Source organism: Leucopleurus acutus (assembly GCF_964270905.1).
Source record: "Leucopleurus acutus genome assembly, chromosome: 8".
Classification (NCBI taxonomy): Eukaryota; Metazoa; Chordata; class Mammalia; order Artiodactyla; family Delphinidae; genus Leucopleurus; species Leucopleurus acutus.
In genome coordinates this window covers 77,106,871-77,124,132 of record NC_139151.1, presented here as the reverse complement: position 1 = coordinate 77,124,132, position 17,262 = coordinate 77,106,871, and the positions used below count along the sequence as shown (strand labels likewise).

The 17,262-nt window shown below is 38.8% G+C and overlaps 1 protein-coding gene across 1 annotated transcript in view; it reads right to left on the bottom strand.

Annotated features, from left to right (window-relative positions):
• The window catches only part of LUZP2 (leucine zipper protein 2), a gene marked incomplete at both ends in the record, with an annotated part of 446,055 nt that overhangs the window by 221,529 nt on the left and 207,264 nt on the right, over positions 1-17,262 (bottom strand). The window contains 2 exons of the mRNA XM_082845005.1: positions 1,605-1,675; positions 5,414-5,531. Of these exons, the coding sequence (XP_082701131.1) occupies positions 1,605-1,675; positions 5,414-5,531 (189 nt within the window). The remainder of the gene's footprint in view (positions 1-1,604; positions 1,676-5,413; positions 5,532-17,262) is intronic.

The window sequence follows — 17,262 nt, the reverse complement described above, 5'->3', positions numbered from 1 at the left end:
CCTGCATCCCAGGTAATGAGCATTAAGCTAAAATACCTTTGTTTAGCTCACAGGAAACATCCTGACCAGGTCTACCTGTGAGTGACTGCAGGGAAGAAAAAATTAACACATGCCCTCCGGAGGCTGCCGTTTTAGTATATAAAAGGAGCCTGAATTCTAACTCAGGCGAGACGGTTCTTTGGGGCACAAGCCCACGATCTTCTCGGTTTTTATGGCTTTCTGAATAAAGTCACTATTTCTTGCCTCAAGAACTCGTCTCTTGATTACTGGCCTGTTGTGCAGGGAGCAGTACAAGCTTAGGCTTGGTAACATTTTGACTAGCTATTTCTATTGAAAATATTGTTTATAATTCTCCACTAACTCAGTGAATCACATATACTTGTGTGATATTGAGCACAGGTGTTTTAAAAAGTGGATTATTTCAAACCAATAAAATAATTTAAAATCATGTAATTTTGGAAACATGCTCAGACCTATATTTTATATGACATCTTTTTAATACTGGACTTTGGAGAGAATTTCATGTTCAATAAATAATGATTCCATTTAAATAATAACAAGAGTCAATATAAGATACTTGATTTGATTTTTAACATGTCATCGCCTCAATGCCATGAGGTTTCTGGGTCAAGAGGCAAGGACAGTGGAGAAGATAGAAGATGGTGAGAAGGGACTACATAGTGTAGCATCTGTCAACTTTTTAAACAGCTTTTTGCTTTGAATCAGTAAACTATCTTGAAAGGGTATGGCTATGGGTAAGACACAGCAGAGCAAATTCCAATTAACACAACTCTCATCAATTCACTTAAGCATTTTGAGCAACAATTTCCCATTTACTGAATGGGGACAATAATATTTAATCTATACTTGTGGTGTTGAAACAAGAAAAAAAAATATAAAGCATCTAGTAGAGCCTCTAGTAAACGTATAACAAATAACAAATGCTGGCTTGTTTCTACCTTAAAATACCTTGGCTTTTTTTTTTCCTTGAGAAGCAATTTCAAGTCATATAGTTTTTTTAATACTGCATAGAAATCTAGCTCATAGTTCACTTCCTTCCAAAATAAACACGGCAACAATAATAAAACTGTTCCAATTCTACTGCGTTAAGTTTACCCCATTTCTTACCACCCCCCACCACTATCGCCACGATCAAGTTTTGATACTATTAAAAAAGGCCAAAGTCCTCTACAAGTTATAAACTTCAGATCACAGAATCTGAAAAAAAAACAAAAAACAACGGCCCACTGATGTCATTGTCATTGGATCTATTGATGGGCAGACTTATGTGGGCCCATCTTAGTGGGACGATAAAGGAAAGTACTCCAGATCCTTAACGGTTGAATTGAGATCTGCAGACAAGCAGCATCAGTATCGGGATCACCCATCACCAGGGAACATGTTAAAAATGCAGAATCTCAAGAGCCACCCTCCACTTATTTGATAAGGATCTACATTTGAACAAGATTCTTATACATTAAAGTGTAAGTAAGAATATAAAGAAATGAATGCATTTAGAATAAACTTATTCTTGTGACGTCTCTGAATGGAGTTTGGCTATGGAGGAAAAGAACTAAGAAAATAAAAGGAAAACACAGCCTTACCTTTGTTTCTGACCTATTTCCAGAAGCTTCTGAACATCAGTTTTGGCAGATTTCTCATCGTTTTTCAAATTCTGATAAGAAAAGTGGGAAAAGGAAGTCTTATTCATGTGATAAATTGAAGCTTACTTTACTTTTGTGTTTATGGCACAAGGGGTGGCTGCACTTATGCCCTGAAATAAGAATGTACAAACGAGGCCATGATGGTCCCCATGGCTCTCAGGATGCACATAGGCTCTCAGGATGCACAATTTATGACACCAAGTGGTGCAAGTGCTACACAGTGAGTGAAAGGGAATGAACTGAGATTCAGCCTTTAGAGGTTCAGTGGAGGAGAACGTACTCTCCAAATACCTAGGTCTCTTTATAAGTGAATATAAAACAGATCTTCTGCTCTTCATTTGAAGTTTTACTATGTTCTCTGCAGGCATGTTAAACTGGTTCTGGCATAGTTTCTACAAACACAAGGGGACATAAAAGGCCTCCCTAAATAAGCTAAGTAATAATACATCAGGATGAAAGCAGTCAAATGGCATGCACCTGTTTGGTCTTGCCTATTTATTATTTATGAGTAACGCATTAGAATGCATAGAAAAACTAGGGCCATTTAAAATTGTAACTGTTCTGTATAGATAGTATATTAAAGAAAAAAACAGTCATTACTGTTTATTTACTCTGGCAAATTCAGCATTGACAGACCCTGAATTAAAAGAGAAAAGCCCACTGAGCTTTTCTCATTAGAGAATATGACCCGTTAATCCTTCCCTGAAAACTTTCTTATTTATACTTAGTATATTATTTAACAGGGTGACCTATCCTTTTTGATATTAAAAGTTAAAACAGACACAATAATATTGTTTGTAAAAAGAGCAGCTATGACAGGTAAGGAACTGACAATAACAAGAATGGCAAACATGCTGCTTACCTAATATTTAATTAACAACAAAGCCATAGTGTCTGCCTTCACCACTTTTTCAGCCTAATGCTAGAAACAATTTTCATGTAGTAAGTTAAGCATTCTGATATGGATGTGGTGGGGTGAGCATCACAAGAGAACCCTTTTCCCTAAAATGACTGATTGATATCATTATTAGGAAGCAGCCAATAAAAGGTGCTCTGTTTATTTGAAAAGAGTAGCTTGACGTAAAACACAAAAAAGCAGGCTTGGGGGAAAATCACCAGTCATGGGATTTACAGTTCAAAGTGCATCATGGCCACATGACCTGGGACAGGTCACAAAATCTGCACTTTGACTTCCTTATCTGATAAACAGGGATGAGAATTTTGAAGAGCCTACATTAGACAGTTACTGGAAAACTCAAAGGGGATAATAGATGTGTGAAAGCACTTGGTGAAAAGTATAATAAAAATATGCTTATTCATTTTACCATCTGCTACACTCCAGGCATTCTGAAGGAAACAAAGATTAAAAGGGCATGGCACTATCCTCAAGAAATTAAAAACAAAACAAAACATGAAATGAAGAAATGAAAATATGAAGAGGGTAGGTATGCAGATGAGGGTCTGAAAAATGTATCCAATTAGAAGAACTCATTAGTATTTGATTATTATTTCCCCAGCAATGTCCAGAGAAGTGGGGTATACGTCTTGGAAAATAATTTTGATGACTTTAAGGATAGCAAAGATTGATATACCTTACTACTTAATTAATACAATGTTTATATATGGATCTATATTGTGATGCCATCCAGGTGCTATGGTTACAGAGATGAACAAGGCTTTCAAAGCTCATGTCTTTATGAAGCCCCACTGGAAAAAAATATGAAAAAAATGTGTACAATGGGCAATATATTTATTTGTTTACTATGAGTTTGAAACCTGGAATCAACATTTTTTAGATGTATGACTTTGGGAGATTCCTGTGGCCTCTTTGAATTTCATTTCCTCACTGTACAATGAATAAAATATTATCTTATTTCGTGAAAAGCTTGTTGAGGGGATTTAATAAGATAAAAATTAAATAAAAAACTCCTTGCACAATGGCTGTCACAAAATTAAAAAAAGGCATTTTAAAAGATTGCAATTACATTTAGTGATAGATGTATTACCCTTTCAAAAAGTAACTCCACAAAATTGTACATTTATTTCAAGTAATTTCCTAGACTGTAATTCGATGTCTTTTTTTTGGATTCTACATATATGTTAGCATATGGTATTTATGGTATTTGTTTTTCTCTTTCTGACTTACTTCACTCTGTATGACAGTCTCTAGGTCCATCCACTTCACTACAAATAACTCAATTTTGTTTCTTGCTATGGCTGAGTAATATTCCATTGTATATATGTGCCACATCTTCTTTATCCATTCATCTGTCGATGGACACTTAGGTTGACTTAACTTAGGCTGCTAGTATAGAGATACTGAGTGTCCTGGCTGGAAGTACTGACCACTCATGGGCATTTATTTCACCATAAGCTTGAAAAATTCTCAACGTGCCAGGTGTTTCATGCCTCTAAGAAGGTGCAAGTGTCTTAAATATTCTTTGAAGTCTCATAAAACTTGTGAATTTCTACTTAATGAAAAGGTAGCATTCTGGCCTCAACTTCCTATATGGAAATCAATACGCACCCATTTTCATCCTAGTCAGTGGGTCCCTAATGCTCTGTGCAAACTTCTACCATAGAACTGTTATTCCTGCACTGTTACCATCTTGCTACCTGTCACTGTATCCTACCGGAGTGTGAGTAAATTTTCTGCTATTTTCATGTTCTCAAGATGTAATACAACTTCTGGAACAAGAGCTTGGGTATTGGGTTCAAAATACCAGATCCACCTCCTAACTTTCTCTGTGCTCTCAGATTCCAAGCCCTTTTCTAACTCTGTTTTCTCACTTGTAAAATGAGGCTAATAATAATCATAGCATAATCATCATGTGAAAATTAATTAAAAATTGGAGAAAGAGGACCTAACACAAGAGACCACATTCAATAAACTGTAGTGCTTACTGACACCATAATCATCATCATGGGACTAAAAAGCTAAGAACAATGGTGATTACACAAGGTTCAGAACCTTGGTTCAGTGCGATAACTACCAGACCGGCTATGGAGTCAGACTGCCTGCATTTAAACTCTGGTTTCCTTTGTGACATTCAAGCATGATTCCTCATGTGTAACAAGAAAACTCACGTTTATAGTGCCTACCCTCATTGATATATTAGGAGAATTAAGTCCTATAATACATACAAAGCTTTTAGTATCAGTATGTATTCAAAAATACAATGTTAAAGGAAAATATTAAAATATATTCTCAGATATTTCAGAAACTTTTCTTATCAGATAGAGATCTTTTCCTTGGTTTTTGATTTAGATTTCTCTGAGTACTAATACATTTTCACAGATGACACTTTCCTTTGCAAGGCATTTACCCTTTTTAGTAATGAGGTTTACTAAAGAATTTTCAGAACTATCCTTTGTGGAATTTAAAGTTCTCTTCAGGAGATCATTTCTATATTCATTTATGACTCTTAGCCATAACTGCTTTTCATCATTTTGTAATATAAAAAACACAGGGGTCAAACTGATCTTAGAAACTGTGAGAAATTGATGGCTTTGCCAAGCACACAGTTTTCTCATTCCTGAATTTGCAAACCACAGATTCCCAGACTGCATTTCAAATGACATTTCTTTTCAAAGCTCATATAATAATAAATAATATCTCCCATGTTCAAACCCAGAAATATATTCAAAACTGGTAAACGAAAATGCAGAAGTCTTTACATGTTAACCCACTGAGACAAACCAGGTGACTCCTTACCCTTTGCTGCTGAGAAAATTAGCTTTCATCTCACCTGAAGGTTGACTTTAATTCCATCAAGTTCTCTTGATGTTTTTGTCAGCTGGCGGAGGATGGTGCTCCGCTCCTTCAAGACTTGCTTCAGCTGCTTTTCTAGCTCTCCAGAGTCCTGTCTAACACAGAAAGAAAAGGCATGAGGGTCCCCCAAATGCCTTCATTTGGCTCTAGCCACTTTGGTCATAATCACAGATCCTTGCATTTTAAGCAAAATCTAGATAAACTGAAACCAATTATTACTAGGATTTTTTTTTTTTTTTTTTTTTTTTTTGCGGTACGCGGGCCTCTCACGCTGTGGCCTCTACCGTTGCGGAGCACAGGCTCCGGACACACAGGGTCAGCGGCCATGGCTCACGAGCCCAGCCGCTCCGCGGCATGTGGGATCTTCCCAGACCGGGGCACAAACCCGTGTCCCCTACATCGGCAGGCGGACTCTCAACTGCTGCGCCACCAGGGAAGCCCGGATGTTTTGTTTTTATTAGTTCATCTAAAAAGGGAAAATTGAAATACCAGTTTTTTAAAGAAATGTTTCATTTTGCATTGAGGACTATCCAGGCTACAGTTTCCAGAACAACACTGCACATCTTTTGCATGTATAACAGTTTATCAGATACCTCTTGGAAAACAGATATTTTCCATGACATTACACACTTTTTTCTAAGGTCATTGAAGTTTTACAGCAAGAGATTTGATTTGAACCAAGGTAGATCAGAGATATAGACAGATTCTGACACTGGGGGGACAAACTTGGGGGTGGAACCAGAGCAGAACGGAGGGGCTTTGCTTCGCCCTTGGTTTGTAGGGAATGAAGTGCACTGAAAAGGCACCCCTTTCAAAATCTCTATTGCTATTAAAGAAAATACCTCTAAAAATCAGTCAATAACTATAGTAATTACAGTGAAATTTGAACAGACTTGTTCTCTATTACAAGGAAGGAAAGACTTATTATCATACAGATATATGTACATTTTTTCCCATTTTTCTCATATGGACTTTGCAAGATAATAAGACAGGTATTGTAATTCTAATTTTGCCGATATAAAAGACTGGGCTCAGAAAAATCAAGTTACTACCCTAAGATCCTACTTAAGGAATGAATGAACAAGTAGTGTGTATATTTGTGTGTGTGTGTATTTATATATATTATAGCAAGTGTGCACGTGTGGGGGAAGAATGTAGACAAGGAAACAGTTGTCAGTGCAGCACAGAATTATACCTGATAGGGAAAGGTTAAAAATGCGCTATTGGGAGTTGAGTGTCCTGTGAGGAGCTTCAGCGCACGTCCCGAGCTGATGTGTCGGCTCAGCTGTTTCACGGGGAGCTCTCGTTTGAAGGGCTGGTGGCAAGGCCTCTACATGCGCCCCGCTATGAGCGAGTGAAACAGACTAAACGCTAAGGGGCAAAAGGTGGATGGGCTAAGCTTGAAGTGAGATTGCCAGATTTATGTCCTTTCTAGATGAAATGTGGATCCTTTAGCAACAGGAGTATTTATACTTCAAAGTGGAAGTTAGGGGGACCTTGAAGATGGCGGAAGAGTAAGACGCGGAGATCACCTTCCTCCCCACAGATACACCAGAAATACATCTACACGTGGAACAACTCCTACAGAACACCTACTGAAGGCTGGCAGAAGACCTCAGACCTCCCAAAAGGCAAGAAACTCCCCACGTACCTGGGTAGGGCAAAAGAAAAAAAGAAAAAACAGAGACAAAAGAATAGGGACGGCACCTGCACCAGTGGGAGGGAGCTGTGAAGGAGGAAAAGTTTCCACACACTAGGAAGCCCCTTCGCAGGCGGAGACTGCGGGAGGCGGAGGGGGGAAGCTTCGGCGCCGCGGAGGAGTGCACAGCAACAGGGGTGCGGAGGGCAAAGCGGGGAGATTCCAGCACAAAGGATCGGTGCCGACCGGCAATCACCAGCCCGAGAGGCTTGTCTGCTCACCCGCCGGGGAGGGCGGGGCTGCGAGCTGAGGCTCGGGTTTCAGTTTCGGTCGGAGCGCAGGGAGAAGACTGGGATTGGCGGCTTGAACGTAGCCTGAAGGGGTTAGTGCAGCACGGCTAGCCGGGAGGGAGTCCGGGGAAAAGTCTGCACCTGCCGAAGAGGCAAGAGACTTTTTCTTACCTCTCTGTTTCCTGGTGCACGAGGAGAGGGGTTTAAGAGCTCTGCTTAAAGGAACTCCAGAGATGGGCGCGAGCCGCGGCTAGAAGCGCGAACCCCAGAGACGGGCGGGAGACGCTAAGGCTGCTGCTGCCGCCACCAAGGGGCCTGTGTGCGAGCACAGGTCACTATCCACACCCATCTTCCGCGGAGCCTGTGCAGCCCGCCACTGCCAGGTTCCCGGGATCCAGGGACAACTTCCCTGGGAGAACGCACCGCAGGCCTCAGGTTGGTGCAACGTCACGCCGGCCTCTGGCGCCGCAGGCCCGCCCCGCATGCAGTGCCCCTCCCTCCCCCCTCCCCGGCCTGAGTGCGCCAGAGCCCCCGAATCAGCGGCTCCTTTAACCCCGTCCTGTCTGAGCAAAAAACAGACGCCCTCCAGCGACCTACACGCAGAGGCAGGGCCAAATCCAAAGCTGAGCCCCTGTGAGCTGTGAGAACAAAGAAGAGAAAGGGAAATCTCTCCCAGCAGCCTCAGAAGCAGCGGATTAAAGCTCCACAATCAACTTGATGTACCTGCATCTGTGGAATACATGAATAGACGAGTCATCCCAAATTGAGGAGGGAGGTGGGCTTCGAGAGCAAGATCTATGATTTTTTTCCCTTTTTCCTCTTTTTGTGAATGTGTATGTTTGTGTGTGAGATCTTGTCTGTATAGTTTTGCTTCCACCATTTACCCTAGGGTTCTATCCGTCCATGTTTTTAAATTTTTTTTCTTAATAATTAATTTTAATAACTTTATTATACTTTCTTTCTTTCTTTCTTTCCTTCTTTCTTTCTTTCCTTCCTTCCATCCTTTAGACAACAAATCATCCCAAAATGAGGAGGTGGTCTCTGAGAGCAAGATTTATGATTTTTTTTCCCCTTTACCTCTTTTTGTGAGGGTGTATGTGTATGCTTCTATGTAAGATTTTGTCTGTATAGCTTTGCTTCCAACATTTGTCCTAAGGTTCTATCCGTCCCTTTTATTTTTTTCTAAATAAGTATTTTTAATTAAATAACTTTATTATACTTTTATTTTACTGTATCTTCTTTCTTTCTCTTTTTTCCTTCTTTCCCTCCTTCCTTCCTTCCTTCCTCCCTCCCTCCCTCCTTTCTTTCCTTCTTGCCTTCTTTGCTTCTTTCTTTCTTTCTTCCTTCCTTCCTTCCTTTCTTTCTTTCTTTCCTCATACTTCTACTAATTCTCTCTACTTTTTCTTCCTTTTATTCTGAGCTGTGTGGATGAAAGGCTCTTGGTGCTCCAGCCAGGAGTCAGGGCTCTGCCTCTGAGGTAGGAGAGCCAACTACAGGACACTGGTCAACAAGAGACTTCCCAGCTCCACATAATATCAAAGGGCGAAAATCTCCCAGAGATCTCCATCTTAACACCAGCACCCAGCTTCACTCAACGACCAGCAAGCTACAGTGCTGGATAACCTATGCCAAACAACTAGCAAAACAGGAGCACAACCCCACCCATTAGCAGAGAGGCTGCCTAAAATCATAATAAGGCGACAGACTCCCCAAAACACACCACCAGACGTGAACCTGCCCACTAGAGAGAAAAGATCCAGCCTCATCCACCACAACACAGGCATTAGTCCCCTCCACCAGGAAGCCTACACAACCCACTGAACCAACCTTAGCCACTGGAGACAGACATCAAAAACAGCGGGAACTACAAACCTGCAGCCTGCAAAAAGGAGACCCCAAACACAGTAAGATAAGCAAAATGAGAAGACAGAAAAACACACAGCAGATAAAGGAGCAAGATCAAAATGCACCAGACCTAACAAATGAAGAGGAAATAGGCAGTCTACCTGAAAGAGAATTCAGAATAATGATAGTAAGGATGATCTGAAATCTTGTAAATAGAATGGACAAAATGCAAGAAACAGTTAACAAGGACCTAGAAGATATAAAGATGAAACAAGCAACGATGAACAACACAATAAATGAAATTAAAAGTACTCTAGATGGGATCAATAGCAGAATAACTGAGGGAGAAGAACGGATAAGTGACCTGGAAGATAAAATAGTGGAAATAACTACTGCAGAGCAGAATAAAGAAAAAAGAATGAAAAGAACTGAGGACAGTCTCAGAGACCTCTGGAACAACATTAAACGCACCAACATTCGAATTATAGGGGTTCCAGAAGAAGAAGAGAAAAAGAAAGGGACTGAGAAAATATTTGAAGAGATTATAGTTGAAAACTTCCCTAATATGGTAAAGGAAATAGTTAATCAAGTCCAGGAAGCACAGAGAGTCCCATACAGGATAAATCCAAGGAGAAATACTCCAAGACACATATTAATCAAAATGTCAAAAATTAAATACAAAGAAAGCATATTAAAAGCAGCAAGGGAAAAACAACAAATAAAACACAAGGGAATCCCCATAAGGTTAACAGCTGATCTCTCAGCAGAAACCCTACAAGCCAGAAGGGAGTGGCAGGACATACTGAAAGTGATGAAGGAGAAAAACCTGCAACGAAGACTACTCTACCCAGCAAGGATGTCATTCAGATTTGATGGAGAAATTAAAACCGTTACAGACAATCAAAAGCTGAGAGAGTTCAGCACCACCAAACCAGCTTTGCAACAAATGCTAAAGGAACTTCTCTAGAAAAGAAACACAAGAGAAGGAAAAGACCTATAATAACGAACCCAAAACAATTTAGAAAATGGGAATAGGAACATACATATCGATAATTACCTTAAATGTAAATGGACTAAATGCTCCCACCAAAAGACACAGACTGGCTGAATGGATACAAAAACAAGACCCTTATATATGCTGTCTACAAGAGACCCACTTCAGACCTAGCGATACATACAGACTGAAAGTAAGGGGATGGAAAAAGATATTCCATGAAAATGGAAACCAAAAGAAAGCTGGAGTAGCAATTCTCATATCAGACAATATAGACTTCAAGGACTATTAGAAGAGACAAGAAGGACACTACATAATGATCAAGGGATCAATCCAAGAAGAAGATATAACAATTGTAAATATTTATGCACCCAACATAGGAGCACCTCAATACATAAGGAAAATACTAACAGCCATAAAAGGGGAAATCGACAGTAACACATTCATAGTAGGGGACTTTAACACCCCACTTACACCCATGGACAGATCATCCAAAATGAAAATCAATAAGGAAACACAAGCTTTAAATGATACATTAAACAAGATGGACTTAATTGATATTTATAGGACACTCCATCCAAAAACAACAGAATACACATTTTTCTCAAGTGCTCATGCAACATTCTCCAGGATAGATCATATCTTGGGTCACAAATCAAGTCTTGGTAAATTTAAGAAAATTGTAATTGTATCAAGTATCTTTTCCAACCACAACACCATGAGACTAGATGTCAATTGCAGGAAAAGATCTGTAAAAAATACAAACACATGGAGGCTAAACAATACACTACTTAATAATGAAGTGATCACTGAAGAAATCAAAGAGGAAATAAAAAAAATACCTAGAAACAAATGACAATGGAGACACGACGACCCAAAACCTATGGGATGCAGCAAAAGCAGTTCTAACGGGGAAGTTTATAGCAATACAAGCCCACCTTAAGAAGCAGGAAACATCTCGAATAAACAACCTATCCTTGCACCTCAAGCAATTAGAGAAAGAAGAACAAAAAAACCCCAAAGCTAGCAGAAGGAAAGAAATCATAAAAATCAGATCAGAAATAAATGAAAAAGAAATGAAGGAAACAATAGCAAAGATCAATAAAACTAAATGCTGGTTCTTTGAGAAGATAAACAAAATAGATAAACCACTAGCCAGACTCATGAAGAAAAAAAGGGAGAAGACTCAAATCAATAGAATTAGAAATGAAAAAGGAGAAGTAACAACTGACACTGCAGAAATACAAAAGATCATGAGAGACTACTACAAGCAACTCTATGCCAATAAAAAGGACAATCTGGAAGAAATGGACAAATTCTTAGAAATGCACAACCTGCCAAGACTGAATCAGGAAGAAATAGAAAATATGAACAGACCAATCACAAGCACTGAAATTGAAACTGTGATTAAAAATCTTCCCACAAACAAAAGCCCAGGACGAGATGGCTTCACAGGCGAATTCTATCAAACATTTAGGGAAGCGCTAACACCTATCCTTCTCAAACTCTTCCAAAATATAGCAGAGGGAGGAACACTCCCAAATTCCTTCTATGAGGCCACCATCACCTTGATACCAAAACCAGACAAGGATGTCACAAAGAAAGTAAACTACAGGCCAATATCACTGATGAACATAGATGCAAAAATCCTCAACAAAATACTAGCAAACAGAATCCAACAGCACATTAAAAGGATCATACAGCATGATCAAGTGGGGTTTATTCCAGGAATGCAAGGATTCTTCAATATACGCAAATCTATCAATGTGATAAACCATATTAACAAATTGAAGGAGAAAAACCATATGATCATCTCAATAGATGCAGAGAAAGCTTTTGACAAAATTCAACACCAATTTATGATAAAAACCCTGCAGAAAGTAGGCATAGAGGGAACTTTCCTCAACATAATAAAGGCCATATATGACGAGCCCACAGCCAACATCATCCTCAGTGGTGAAAAACTGAAACCATTTCCAGTAAGATCAGGAACAAGACAAGGTTGCCCACTCTCACCACTCTTATTCAACATAGATTTGGAAGTTTTAGCCACAGCAATCAGAGAAGAAAAGGAAATAAAAGGAATCCAAATTGGAAAAGAAGACGTAAAGCTGTCACTGTTTGCAGATGACATGATACTATACATAGAGAATCCTGAAGATGCTACCAGAAAACTACTAGAGCTAATCAATGAATTTGGTAAAGTAGCAGGATACAAAATTAATGCACAGAAATCTCTGGCATTCCTATATACTAATGATGAAAAATCTGAAATTGAAATTAAGAATACACTCCCATTTACCATTGCAACAAAAAGAATAAAATATCTAGGAATAAACCTACCTAAGGACACAAAAGACCTGTATGCAGAAAATTATAAGACACTGATGACAGAAATTAAAGATGATACAAATAGATGGAGAGATATACCATATTCTTGGATTGGAAGAATCAACATTGTGAAAATGACTCTACTACCCGAAGCAATCTATAGATTCAATGCAATCCCTATCAATCTACCACTGGCATTTTTCACAAAACTAGAACAAAAAATTTCACAATTTGTATGGAAACACAAAAGACCCCGAATAGCCAAAGCAATCTTGAGAATGGAAAAAGGAGCTGGAGGAATCAGGCTCCCTGACTTCAGACTATACTACAAAGCTACAGTAATCAAGACAGTATGGTACTGGCACAAAAACAGAAAGATAGATCAATGGAACAGGATAGAAAGCCCAGAGATAAACCTACACACATATGGACACCTTGTCTTTGTTAAAGGTGGCAGGAATGTACAGTGGAGAAAGGACAGCCTCTTCAATAAGTGGTGCTGGGAAAACTGGACAGGTACATGTAAAAGTATGAGATTAGATCACTCCCTAACACCATACACAAAAATAAGCTCAAAATGGATTAAAGACTTAAATGTAAGGCCAGAAACTATCAAACTCTTAGAGGAAAACATAGGCAGAACACTCTATGACATAAATCACAACAAGATCCTTTCTGACCCACCTCCTAGAGTAATGGAAATAAAAACAAAAATGAACAAATGGGACCTAATGAAACTTCAAAGCTTTTGCACAGCAAAGGAAACCATAAACAAGACCAAAAGACAACCCTCAGAATGGGAGAATGTATTTGCAAATGAAGCAACTGACAAAGGATTAATCTCCAAAATTTACAAGCAGCTCATGCAGCTCAATAACAAAAAAACAAACAACACAATCCAAAAATGGGCAGAAGACCTAAATAGACATTTCTCCAAAGAAGATATACAGACTGCCAACAAAGACATGAAAGAATGCTCAACATCATTAGAGAAATGCAAATCAAAACTACAATGAGATATCATCTCACACCAGTCAGGATGGCCATCATCAAAAAATCTAGAAACAATAAATGCTGGAGAGGGTGTGGAGAAAAGGGAACACTCTTGCACTGCTGGTGGGAATGTGAATTGGTTCAGCCACTATGGAGGACAGTATGGAGGTTCCTTAAAAAATTACAAATAGAACTACCATATGACCCAGCAATCCCACTACTGGGCATATGCCCTGAGAAAACCAAAATTCATAAAGAGTCATGTACCAAAATGTTCGTTGCAGCTCTATTTACAATAGCCCAGAGATGGAAACAACCTAAGTGCCCATCATCGGATGAATGGATAAAGAAGATGTGGCACATATATGCAATGGAATATTACTCAGCCATAAAAAGAAACGAAATTGAGCTATTTGTAATGAGGTGGATAGACCTAGAGTCTGTCATACAGAGTGAAGTAAGTCAGAAAGAAAAAGACAAATACCGTATGCTAACACATATATCTGGAATTTAAGAAGAAAAAAAAATGTCATGAAGAACCTAGGGGTAAGACAGGAATAAAGACACAGCCCTATTGGAGAATGGACTTGAGGATATAGGGAGGGGGAAGGGTGAGCTGTGACAGGGCGAGAGAGACTCATGGACATATATACACTAACAAACGTAAGGTAGATAGCTAGTGGGAAGCAGCCGCATGGCACAGGGATATCGGCTCGGTGCTTTGTGACTGCCTGGAGGGGTGGGATAGGGAGGGTGGGAGGGAGGGAGATGCAAGAGGGAAGATATATGGGAACATATGTATATGTATAACCGATTCACTTTGTTATAAAGCAGAAACTAACACACCATTGTAAAGCAATTATACCCCAATAAAGATGTTAAAAAAAAAAAAAAGTGGAAGTTAGAATAAATCATTCCTTTAGAAATCACTTGAAAAAAAAAAAGAGCTATTATAATGAGGTGGATGGACCTAGAGGCTGTCATATAGAATGAAGTAAGTCAGAAAGAGAAAGACAAATACCGTATGCTAACACATATATATGGAATTTAAGGGAAAAAAAATGTCATGAAGAACCTAGGGGTAAGACAGGAATAAAGACACAGACCTACTAGAGAATGGACTTGAGGATATGGGGAGGGGGAAGGGTAAGCTGTGACAAGGTGAGAGAGTGGCATGGACATATATACAGTACCAAACGTAAAATAGATAGCTAGTGGGAAGCAGCCACATAGCACAGGGAGATCAGCTCGGTGCTTTGTGACCACCTAGAGGGGTGGGATGGGGGGTGGTGGGAGGGAGGGAGACTCAATAGGGAAGAGATATGGGAACATATGTATATGTATAACTGATTCACTTTGTTATAAAGCAATTATACTCCAATAAAGATGTAAAAAAAAATGATTAATTGGTACACACAGGTGATTAGAGATTAGAATCACAAATCCAGAGAAGAATTCCTGGTAAAAGTAATATAAAATATACGCATTTTGAAAGATAAATAGAATTTAGCTATATGAAAGGGGTAAAGCACACGTAAATACTAATGAAAATGAGCTTACTGAATTAAAAAATAAGTGCATAAATGTCAGAAGGTTTGGAGTAGAAAATGGGGGTAGAGAGATTTGCTGCTGAAATGAGGATATGGAGAGCGTGAGCAAAAGTATGCAAAACTCTTAAATGATGATTAGGAGTATGGGCATTGCTTGGAAAACAAGGGGAGGACATAGAAGCAATCTAAATGTCCATCAACAGAGGACTGGATAAAGAAGATATGGTACATATATACAATGGAACATTACTCAGCCATTTAAAAGAATGAAATAATGCCATTTGCAGCAACTTGGATGGACCTAGAGATTATCATACTGAATGAAGTAAGTCAGAAAGAGAAAAGAGGTATCGTATGATATCCCTTATATACGGAATCTAAAAAGAAATGATACAAACGGACTTATTTACAAAATAGAAACAGACTCACAGACTTAGAGAATGAACTTATGGTTCCCGGGGGAAAGGGTGGAAGGAAGGGATAGTTAGGGAGTTTGGAATCGACATGCACACACTGCTGTATTTAAAATGGATAACCAACAAGGGCCTACTGTATAGCACAGGGAACTCTGCTCAGTGTTATGTGGTAGCCTGGATGGGAGGGGAGTTTGGGGGAGAATGGATACATGTATATGTATGGCTGAGTTGCTTTGCTGTGCGCCTGAAACTATCACAACATTGTTAATTGGCTATACTCCAATATAAAATAAAAAGTTAAAAAAAAATGACACACATAAACTTATCTATAAAAAAAAGGAAAAAAAAAGGGATCAAGGGGAAGCGATTGAAAGGTTTTAAGCAGGGAGTGACATGGTCAGTTTTATGTTTTGCAAAGATTTCTCTGGCTAAAGACTGAGAAATGCACTGGAGGATGGAAAAATCTAGAAAAAAGGAGACTGTTAAGGCAGTTACCACTGAAATAAGCCACGGAAAAGACTGTGGTGGCCTAAATTAGTTTAGAAGCAGTAGAGACAGGGAAGCTTGGCTTGATTTCAGCAAAACATACAAAACTGAATCAATAATGTATAATGAAAATTTTTTATTTTGTATGTGTGTCTGTGTTATAGGGAAAGAGTGGGAAGGAGTTAGTTATTAATGTTGCCATGTCTCTGGTTTAGGCAACAGTTAAACACAGCCCTTCACTGAGAGAGAATCCATTGTATGAACAGCTTCTTAGTCAAAGTTGGGTTGACAAGTTCAACACTAAACTTGTAGGAAAATAGCTCAAATTCTCTCATCTTTAGTTTCTTTGTCTGTAAAATGCAATGCTACACGACCTCACACAGATTGTTATGTGTTAGTTGCAGCAACTTATGTAAGTCTTTGAACCCACAGTAGATAATTCATTTTTAAAAGTATAAAGTATTTATGACTGAGAAATTTGATGAATTTACAGTCTTTCTGCAGAATTACAAAGTAACTGGGTCTACCAATGGCCTTAGTCATGATTAATAAATGCACGTCATCTGCAATAGGTTTCTATTACAATTCTTTGCCTTTTCTCATTTTTTAAATGCAGGTTTCTAACACTCTTCATCTTCCTCTTGTTTGAAGGAAATTGGAATGCTCCACTGCAAGAACCTCAATATTTCTCCCTGGCCTTGAGATTTTCACTGATGAACAGTAATCAGCCAGTAATAAGATAGTTATTAATGCCCCAGGTTTCCTTTCAGACTTATTAACGAAGTCAAATAATGAACAGCAAGGCACATCGTCATCTACTTCTAATTATACAACCTTACTTCATGACATGATTTTTTTTCCTGAATATTTGTGACAATAAACACATCTCTAAAATTATCTTAAGTGACCATAATAAACCACAGTGCTAGATTACAAGCACTGACAATGTATTATATGCAAGATGGTCTTACATATATTCATTCACTCATCTAATCTTCAGAACAACTCTATGAGATAAACACTAGTATTAATAAACACTAGTATTAATTCCACTTTACCACTGAAGAAATTGAGTCATAGGAATAATAATTTCCAAGAACATATCAAGGAAGTGTATCAGTCAGTCTCCAGCGTCCACTGTCCTTGCCCTTATACTGTTAAGAACATACTGATTGGCTAGGACCTCTTTATAGATAAAAGTTCACTGTGCCCATCACAGAACTTAATCTGTGTGATTTCTTCCATCACTGTTGCATATATAAGTTTTCAGTATTTGGATTTA